The sequence below is a fragment of the Amphiura filiformis genome, chromosome 1, assembly GCF_039555335.1.
Source record: "Amphiura filiformis chromosome 1, Afil_fr2py, whole genome shotgun sequence".
Lineage (NCBI taxonomy): Eukaryota > Metazoa > Echinodermata > Ophiuroidea > Amphilepidida > Amphiuridae > Amphiura > Amphiura filiformis.
In genome coordinates, this window is record NC_092628.1 from 89,449,048 (window position 1) to 89,460,140 (window position 11,093).

At 35.5% G+C, this 11,093-nt stretch overlaps 1 protein-coding gene across 1 annotated transcript in view; it reads left to right on the plus strand.

Annotated features, from left to right (window-relative positions):
- Nucleotides 1-5,939, plus strand: part of LOC140156752 (uncharacterized) — a 40,100-nt gene extending 34,161 nt beyond the window's left edge. Inside the window, 2 exon segments of the mRNA XM_072179713.1 lie at nucleotides 4,403-5,065; nucleotides 5,067-5,939. Of these exon segments, the coding sequence (XP_072035814.1) occupies nucleotides 4,403-5,065; nucleotides 5,067-5,276 (873 nt within the window). The 3' untranslated portion in view covers nucleotides 5,277-5,939.
- The last annotated feature ends 5,154 nt before the right edge of the window (nucleotides 5,940-11,093 follow it).

The window sequence follows — 11,093 nt, forward strand, 5'->3', positions numbered from 1 at the left end:
TTCTTTCTTTCTTCCTTTCTTTCTTACTGTCTTCCTTTCTTTCTTTCTTCCTCTCTTTCTTACTGTCTTTTTTTCTTTCTTTCTTTCTTTCTTTCTTTCTTTCTTTCTTTCTTTCTTTCTTTCTTTCTTTCTTTCTTTCTTCCTTTCTTTCTTTCTGTCTTCCTTCCTTTCTTTCTTTCTTTCTTTCTTTCTTTCTTTCTTTCTTTCTTTCTTTCTTTCTTTCTTTCTGCCTGCCTGTCTGTCTGTCTGTCTGTCTGTCTGTTTGTCTGTCTGTCTGTCTTTCTTTCTTTCTTTCTGTATTTCTTTATTTCTCTTTCCCTTCTTTCTTTCTTTAGGCTCTTCTCGTTCACTTTTGCCTCTGCTTAAAGTAAACCACCAAATTGAATTACTTTCCATCACTTATTTGATCCGATTTCACTCATCTTATTCAATAATTGCCGGTACAACAGGTTTGTTCTTTACGCTTACATGCCCATCTATACTAACAAACATGGTTTGTCCGCGATTTAACTCAGAATTTAATGGGCTGTCTTCGTCAGTAGAATTAGTTGCATCTTTTCCGCCCAGACGATCGCTGATAGATATTAATGCTCTAAGTATACGGTAAATAGTCGGTGTCGTATGTCAGAAGCAAACAAGATTCCCGGCAAACACACGCGGGGCGGCCAACTCTCGTCAGCACGTTCCTCCACGTATTGCAGTTTATACCCTAGCATCGAGGCACACTTACAAGCAGAAGGGAAAAACCTAAGCCAGTACATTTCACATTTTTTCAATCATCTATTTGAAGCGCGATTTGAAGAAGTCACCAAGGAAAGTCAATTAGACCCTCGGAGCAGAGCAAAATCAATAAGACTATATCCCGGCGAAGATAAGAGAAGAAAAAAAGATAACGAAAAGATGTGAAGTCGTTTTGAATTTCTGTCACGCAAAATCATCATTGGGAAAAAGATAGGTTCGCGCCGCATGGTCATATCTTGAGACGTCCGCTTGTCTCTTTTATTTACACAATCATCAGCAAATCGTTGTATCCAATAATTTTCTAGCCGCCGTAGGGAAAGTTTTGTCGAGCTTCCCGCGAGCCCTTATTGAATCACGGCGACATGTGTAACATTATAAGCTCTTTTATGTCGTTCTAAGTGTCTTCAAATTTCGCTAGGTAATTGGACAATGAACGTAATTTAATCAAGGAAGTAGAGACATTACTCCTGATTTTCCACGGTGTAAATGTTGATTAATAGATCGATACATTACATCCAAACAAGTCAAAAGATCTCGGAGCAAGTCGGTAGGTGGCGGGTAAATGGGAATTGTAAAATCGACCCTATACATCAATGTGTTTTTGATACCTGCTGAGGTTTTCATACATATCAAACGTAAATAATTGTATCCTATTACACCATGCTGTGTTATTAAATTCATAATATAGCCACAGATTCATTTATTAACCACAAACTTATTTGAGTTTATCATGTTAATGTTTGAGTAAGAATTTGTAATATATAAACTTTTTTTGCTTTGTATGATTTCATCACTTTTATTTTTTTTAATAAGACGTTTAACTTATGTGAGTCAAAGGTGTCGTAAATTACATCCCGAGGAATTTCTGCTTGTTTCTATTTCCTCTCCCTATCTACCAAAGATAACGTAAATCATGTGCGCACTCTCACAACTCAACATAGCTACACACACCCCCACCACCCCAAACACACTCCACAAAAACCACCCTACCCCACCGGCCACTCTACAGAAGGTAGCATTGTTACTTATCACACACAATTACTGCAGTGGTGCAACAGGTACGAGCGAGGGCGATCAACTTATATTTTGCTATCTACTGAAGATAGCACTTATAATGCATGGCGCTTAAAAAGTCTTTACTATCTTCTGATGATAGCAATATTGTACTTATCACATATAATTACTGCGGTAGTGCAACAGGGACGAGCGAGAGCGATCAGCTTATAATTTGCTATCTACTGAAGATAACACTAATAATGCATGACGCTTAAAACGTCTTTGCTATCTTCTGATGATAGCACTACACCCACCACACACCCGGCCCACACACTGACCGCACACACAATAATTGTCTTGCAGTGTTGTTCTGTGACTGCTCATTAATATCACCCGTGTGTCTGGGGTATGTGCAGTTAGTTTGCCGTTTTGTTTGAGTTCATTTGAGTGAGGAGTGAATGTGTACTGGAACGAAGCCTCTGACTGCAGCGCGCAGATTGGGCATGTCTTTGTCATTGCGAAAAGTCAATTTTCATATGTTGACAATATCGCTATGTTAATAAATATCAAGCTATAACGTGACATTGTTCAACATCATATCCAGTCTTTTTGTCATCAACATGTGAGTTGTTGAAAGCCGAACAAAATCTGCCATATTTGTAATGATACTAGGTATTGAAAAAGCAATACAGAATTGGCATGATGGAGACAGAAAAAAATGGCATCGATAAGTAATTATTCCAATAAGATGTGATATACATATTTTAATTCCTTCTCTTTTTGACACCAAACATGTTAAAACATGGACTTCATAAGTAAAGAGAGAATAAAATTGAGATAAAAAAATCTTTGTTGACACCCGCTTTTGTGGGAATATATTTGCGCAATTAGTTGCTCCCATGCTGCTAAGTTCTATACGCTTGGTAAGCATTGTGTCAAGAAAGCTGCTAAGTGTGCCTGATTGGTCAACGAAAATAAAGTGTTCCTACAAGAACTATAGATGGTTACATGCTGTGTTTGGATATGAAATGGGTCTTGTTTAAATTAAATCCAATTGAATAGCTAGTGCGTATTTATATTTGACAGTTATCGATTCATTTTTATTTTATAATAAAATTACTCAACCTTTATAGCACTGATTTATAGAATGTATGATATGCAACTGGTAAGGCTTGTTTGAACTAGATCAAACAAGAAAGGAGGTTTGATTTTAAATTTGGATTTTAACAATAAACCAAATATACGGTTCACAATATTCTGGGATAATTAAAACATCTTTTGTAATTTTGTTTTAAACATAATTTTAATTTGATTTTGAAAATCACATTTGCAATCACAAAAGAAGAAATAAAGGAAAAGGAGAAGAATGAAGCAACAAGTTTGATCCGTCAAACATTGAAAATGTCATGCGTGTTTCTTTCATTGAAATTCACGGCGCTTGTCTGGTAATTTATTATTCAGCGCGACACAACAGTCAAACTTGAAATGCATTAGCGTTAAACAAAAGTGATCAGATAATCGATACAGATAGTAAGTGGCCCATTTCACCGACAAGTGATTTTTTTACTCACTCTACACCGGTAAATTACAATGATATGAGTTAATTGCAATTCAGGTGCAAATACCTTGTTTGTATCGTGCTGAACTTTTTGTTTCATCTCACGTAATTTAACACACATTAGAGCCTCCAGTTCGATAACAGTCTTCTCATTCGGGATACTTTGGACATGGCTCCATTTCCTTATAAGAAGGATAAAGTGTGTTAAAGGACTTCTGAAGGGCCCTTGTGTTGTCCAATGCCCCTTGATACTTTGATATATTGCTTCTAGACGTTTATAGCTATCGGGATTTCAGACTAAATGGAGACGCAAGCGAAATGGTCAATTTTACAAATCGTGAAGAATGGTGTGGATGATATTTAATATAATATCGTTCGATGCCGGGTCCCCTCTGACAAATGCAATGAATGTTTGCATATTATGACCTCAGACCATTTCACCCATGGCCTAGAATAAAAATTAAGTGTATTCTTAAATATGGATGGAAAAAGTTTATGATATTTTGATATTTGACAGTTCGTCGTAATTTAAAGTTATGTGTATAATACTTGTCGCATACTTGTCGCAAACGGATTGATCGCCTTTTAGCCTAGTTGATATGCTGGTAATGGGACCTTATTTTCTCGTATATTGTATTCGTAGGTAAAGGTATTACATGATTAGACTATATCTGAAATAATATTCTTCAGAAGCCAAAGATCATTGAGCATATCCCTCATTTGTTCACAATTCGTGTGGCATTTTAAACACGACAAGAGCTTATTTACTAAATCATTTGGGAGTAATAGAGACATTTAACGATGTTTGATTTTTTCAAATTCGTTGAAAATGAATAAAAATAGACTAAAGATACAGGCGGTGTGAAGAAAATTTTCAATCATGTTTAATATACGTTTCCTTTTATTTAATCACCTTAAGCGTGTTAACGCGTTATAAATCTTCTAATAAAATTTAATGATTGTGAGATGGTTTTGACTTGTTGTCATACTGATAACTCAACTAAGTGACCGGAATAAATTCATATCACCTTCTTGTTAATCTTATTAATAATTTGAGGTTTGACAATTAATATTGAATCTTCTTTTTTCTTCTTGTCGTTTCTGCAGGTATGGTTCCAAAATCGACGTGCAAAGTGGCGCAAGCGTGAAAACACTAAGAAGGGTCCTGGAAGACCGGCGCATAATGCTCATTTGACGACATGTAGTGGAGATCCCATACCGCCTGATGAAATTGAAAGGAGGGAAAAATCAAGAGTTGAAAAGAAAAAGCTAAAGCAAAGAGAAAAGGCAGAACGCGCCCTCCTCCGACAACAAACCAAGAAATCACCGAGCGAATGTGGAGGTGATCGTAAAGAATTAGACGAAATGGACTCCGTCAATATGACCGATTTGGAACTTAGTTCACCATCTGAAACTAGTAATTCTTGCAGTAGACCTAATTCAGCAGCAGGTCAACCGCTTCCAAAATGTACTTCTGTACCTTTACCTAGTACTTGTATGACGTCACATATGCCAAAAGATTCGGCTGGACTTCCAATTAAAGTAACTATGGGGAAATGTGATTCCACGTCAGATTTCAGAAGCCCTTTCAGCATAGATTGTCTACTATCTCGTCCAAAAGCCGCCGATGGCCGTACTGCCATGGGTTTATTCCCAAGTCCATTTGCAGCCGCTGCTGCGGCCGGATTTCCATCACCCTTCGCTCTTGGTCCCCTTAGCTGGAACTCGTTACCAGGGGGGCTACAGAATGTTGCAACCAATGGGATTTCTTGTTGACAATCTTGTGCAACCTGTGAATGCGGCTGCTGCAGCAGCTGCGGCAGCTGGACACTCACCGTTTGGGGTAAATTCAAAAGACATTTTTGAAGATAGAAAAACTTTGAGTGTGGAGGTTTTAAGAAAGAAAGCTGAGGCACATAAAGAGGCATTACATAGGCACAGCGATGCACCTGAATCACCTAAAAAGGTTGCATCAACATGACATGCTATATAAGCTAGAACTATACACGTGTAAATGAGAAAGTCATGTCAATGAATCATCGTTCTTTACATACCATAATACTTGAACAATTAAAGTCGAACGTTTTGTCGACATATTGTGAAAATATGTAGTTATAAAAACTTACAAAACAAGATGGCCAGTAATTTAGATGTGTAAGTTGACCAAAATGTTGACCAAAGTGACTGCATGGTCCAAATGTTGGATGAAAAACTTTACGTCATCTCATCTTCCAAGCCCTTGTCCAGGTTTAATTAATGTCTGCTACACCTAAAAGTCCCTAGCAAATGTCTTTTTTTACATCGTTGCATACCAAGCAAAAACAAACAAATTTTTATACCAAAATCATGAAAAGAGTGAAAATACCGCCCTTAATTTACCGGTACTCAAGTGAATGGGATGCAGACAATGAATTCCATAACTATTTTGTTTGTTTTATTTTGATCAGGATCATTGTAAATGCATATCACAATTTGGTTAAAAGATTGACATGTTAAGTACCGAAGCTGATCGAGTTGATTGATTGATTGCCGATCGATCAATTGATTGATTGTTGATCGATCGATCGATCAATTGATTGATTGATTGATTGATTGCTTGCCGATCGGTCAATTGATTGATTGGTTGATTGTCGATCGATCAATTGGTTGATTGATTGATTGATTGATTAATTGATTGATTGATTGATTGATTGATTGATTGATTGATTGATTGATTGATCGATCGATTGATTGTAGCTTTCAAAGATAAAATGTCACTTGGATTTGTTGTGTATAGAAATAACCAATTGATAACTGAATCAATTCATATTAAATGTAAATAGAAAAAGTGACTATTGTAGTCTATACATTCGACATGTTGTAATATTGTGACAGGATATTGCCTATATCCAGCTTGTATTCCCTCATCTACCACTCTGTAACATTAACTTGAACCTGAGACTTTGTCACAATCCCTTGGTAAAACTCACAAATTGACCACTGACTATTGGACGGTGTCATTTAACTTGTGGTCAGTCGTAAAGTTTCAATTATTAGTGTGATAGATGGATGCACGGCCTCTGTATCTTTATTCCCTTAACTAATTCTCCTGCCTCGTCTCTTTTATGGTGTTAATTGCACTCTATAATTCTTACATATTGTGGAAATGTCACACTCTGTCAAGTCAAGTTTTTGACTGCTATATTATATCATTCTCGATTACTTAAGTTATACCAGAAAGTTGGTGGGAAAACGGAAAGGTTTTGTTTTTGGCCAAAGTGAACTTGTGTTACGTTCCTTTGATTCACTTGAAAATCGTGTGAGTGTAGTTATTGTCCTCCCTCCCTCTGTAGGCTGGTGACAGGGAAACAGATGCACAGACAATGAAGAAAATATATCTTAAAGAAAACTATACTTATTAATTAAGTCTTTCAAACTTCCCCAAATAGATACAAAATGTTTTTCAATATTTGTCAATCTGTTTAGTAAATAGATATCAGTGTGTAGACTCAACCAACATGTTCTGAATAATGATATAGGCCCTATAGAAAGAATCCACTTATTTCATTTAGCCAAGTGATTTGAATGTACTACGGTTAATTTTTAGATAATACGTTTGTAACTAAAGAGATTTAAGTTCCATTGATTAGAATGTGTTTATAATTTATTTTTTTATAATAATGCATGTGTCTAAGTCTTATGATGTGAAAATTAAAGTGAATTTATTGTATGATATACCAAAGTATCATTTGTGTGTTGTCAGTTGTCTATATTGTGAGTCCTATTATAGTTATTTTAAAGGGGTACTACACCCCTGCCCAATTTTGTGCCTATTTTTGCATTTTTCTCACAAATTATAGAGCATTGGTGACAAGTAAGATATGTATATTATGGGGGCAAGGACTACAACTACTGCACTGGAAATTTTTATTTCAGCACAGACAGCAGTTGTGGAGTTACAGTCAAAAATGAGGGAAAACCAATATTTGATCAATAAATCAATAACTACTTGCCTTGAGTTGCTGAATTTTCAGTGCAGTGGTTGTAGTCCTTGCCCTTATAATATACATATCTTACTTGTCACTAATGCGCTATAATTTTTGAGAAAAATGCAAAAATAGGCACAAAATTGGTCAGGGGTGTAGTACCCCCTTAAGTGATCATAATCAAACTTGGAAAATTGCAGTCTGAATTTGAAGTACAATTGTTAGAGCTGCATTTCGTTACATTTGACAAGAAGATGTTAATACCGAAATAATATCAAAATCGAAAAAGATATTTATTAGAAAATAAATATACTGTTAAGCTTAACATTAAAAATAAAAGGGTAAATGGTGGTTTATTTGTTGCTGTTTTTAAATCAAAATTACTTTTTGGACACTCCTAAGAAAGTTAAAAATATGAAGAAAAATACAAACACATGATCTGAGGAACTTCACCTTAAAATCACTACCGCGAATACCTGGGCATGTTGGGGATTTGCCATTTGGTCTAATACCATTTGGTCTAATATCCATTTCGTCTACATCCATTTCGTCTAAACCCATTAAGTCTATATCCACTACGTCCAATAATCGTTTGGTCCTTTAACCATTTGGTCCAATAACCATTTGGTCCGATAACCATTTAGTCTAATAACCAATATGTCTAAAACCATTTAGTCTAACAACCATTTAGTCTAATACCCATTTGGTCTATAATCAATAGGTCTAATAACCATTTGGTCTAATACTCATTTGGTCTACAAACCATTTAGTCTTACAATCATTTAGTTTATTAATAAATAGACGAAATGGTATTAGACTAACTGGTTATTAGACCAAACGAGTATTAGACCTAACGGTTATTAGACCAAATGGGTATTAGACCAAATGGTTATTAAAGAAATATTAGACCAAATGGTTATTAGACTATATGGTTAGTAGACATACTGGTTATTAGACCAAACAATATTAGACTAAATGGACATTAGACTATATGATTATTAGACTAAGTGGCAATTAGCCTTTCTGGTAATAGACCAATTGAATATAGACTTAACGGGAATTAGACGAAATGGTATTAGACCAAATGGCAGTAGACCGGCATGTTTACAGTATGCTGTTATGTTCACGATAAAGGTCTTAAGCTTGATTACCCCAATTAATAAAGTGCGCTTTCCTTTACCAGGTATACCATTCATTATAACTCGTTTGCACACTAACAACCGCTTGGTATCAGCACGTATGGGGTTTTCTTACATAGAGTGGCCTTTACATAACCATTGTTTAAGAGAATGGATAAACGCATGACACAACGTTACGTGTAATACTTTGCTCCTGTGATTATCATCTACCTAAAAGAACCTAACACGTCCAACCCATATTAGAGATTGATGATACGAATTATTAAAAATCAAGCCAATGCAAATGGTTAATTATATTGGCTTCTTGAATTTGATTATGTGAAATCTAAATTCCTGTTTCAATTTTCCAATGGGAATATCCCCAACCACAATGAATTACAAGTTGCTTGAATAGAGCTTGTCTATAAGAGATGTAATCAAACGTCTACTACGGTTTAAAGCGGAAAGCCTCTGACACTCTTGTGCGAGATACCGCCCGAGAGATCCAGGCAATGAAGACGAATCAGTCAACCGTATTATGCGGCTGTATGCTCGCTCTGACGAACCCACCGCCGTGATGACGAGTTAAGCGCAAAATAAAAACTCAGGGTGATAAAAAAGAATTACCCTAAATTCAACATAATTATTTCTAATATGAACGTGTTGATTTATTAGAATATCTACTCTCAGTATCCCAAATAAATCGTAAAAGACCGTGATTAGGGCGCAATCACTTGTTTTAGTGGATAAAAGCTAATGATTAAGATTTAAATTCAAAGAGCAATTGTTCCCTAATCCTAGTTCTTTCAGATTTATTTTTTAATCGCGTAAAATCAAAGTATAATATGTGTTATAACAAATAGAGATATTCAGAGAATGACATGATAATGATCATGATGGTCCATAATGATTATCATGATGATTGTCATGATGATTCTCACGCGATGATGATCATGATGATGTTCATCATCATGATTTTCATGATGATGATGAGACGATCATCATCATGATTCTAGTTTTAACCTTCAACAGTAAATGAAATACAGCATGCTATAATATCAGATATTCAATTATTATGAAGTTCCTAATTAATTCGAATAAATTTGTTGAAAAACTATTTATTTCAAGTTCAAGTTCGAACGAAACCCCAATGTGATCATGCCAATGTGACTGCTCATCCAAGTTATGCAGATTATGCAGATAGATAAATGTCTTACCAAAGTTATGCTTCGCGTTATTGATTATGCAGTGTTAAATAGCACTATCTACCGTAGATAGCATTAATTATTGAACGATTGGCGCTTAGATAGTTTATGCCTTAATGGTCTATTATTTCAAAAGGTGTGAAATAAATGTACAGTTAATCAAGCAGTGACAAGCACTTGAATGCATCATCGTATAAGTGAAGCAAGAATTTTAAATTTGTGATAGAGGTGTAAAACAAAATGAAAATTAATTACGCAATGTTGCAAGTCAGTCTCATCCACATTAAAAGTGTAAAGTACTGGTACATTGTTGAATATATATATTTTATGGAGAATACAGCGGAAAAGAATTTCAACCTGTTAAATTGCAATAAAATATGAATAATAACAAAAGGTTATAACTAAGGTATGGACAGAGCTAAGCATCCATTGTACATCCCTTGAGAATATTATTTAGCTTTTATTGGTTAGAGTTTTTGGCTCATTTAACTGAGGTTTTTCATGTCTTGTCGGTAATATACAAGCTTTATATCATTGAAAATTATGTAAACAACTCAGTTTACATATCTGGGAGGAAAATAAACCGCGAAGATTAACAGAGATTGCAACTTACTTACTACAACGTTTGCTATCTACTGAAGATAGCAGCGAACTTCACGTTATAAATGGTTCTTAAACCCAAAAGTTATCATATCCATGACTTCTTGGCCATTTTGAGTTGCTTCCATATACACTACTTAAACGAAACTTGTTTAAATCTCAGCATATACCTACTATCAGTGAATTGTATAGTTGAAGTATGTTTCACCCTGTATTCATACCGCGCTCTAGCTCAGAGTCGCTAGGCTTTTAAAGCCATGCGTAGATTGTGACTAGCTATTAGTGTCGGAAGGAACCAACACTGAGTAGTGTACATCAGGTGTGCTCCACCGACTCTTACTTCTCTCATCTCTCTTAATTGAATCTGACAAAGTGACAAGCTGCGTTTCACACATAGGCAAGACACCCAAGATAACCTTATCCCCAGTATTCACTTAAGCCAATTTTCAATCAAATCACTGACAATAACATGTTTGCTTCTGCTAATAGCTTTTGTGAGTTGTGCGACGACGCCAATTGATAACTGTGGATAGGAAAATGCCGAGACAGTCAAGTGACGAGAGCGAATCCCGTATAGGGTTGACGAAAAGATTCCCGGTAGCATAAATGCTCCAAGTTTTGTAATGTGGTTGCATGGACATAGTTTGCTTTGATTTGTGTGCATTGATGAACCAAGAATTAGAAAGGGTTATAAAGAAAAGAGAAGGAAAATGAGAGGAATAGAGAAACGAAGACGAAGGAAAGCAAAGCAAAAGGATGAAGAGGAAGAACAAAAGCAACAACAAAAGGAAGAATAAGATCAAAAATAACAAGAACAAGAACAGTTAACTAAAAAAATACAGAAAAAACAAGAATAAAGCGAGAAAGAAAGGAAAGAACAAAAGAGGAAGAATGACAAAAAGCAATATAA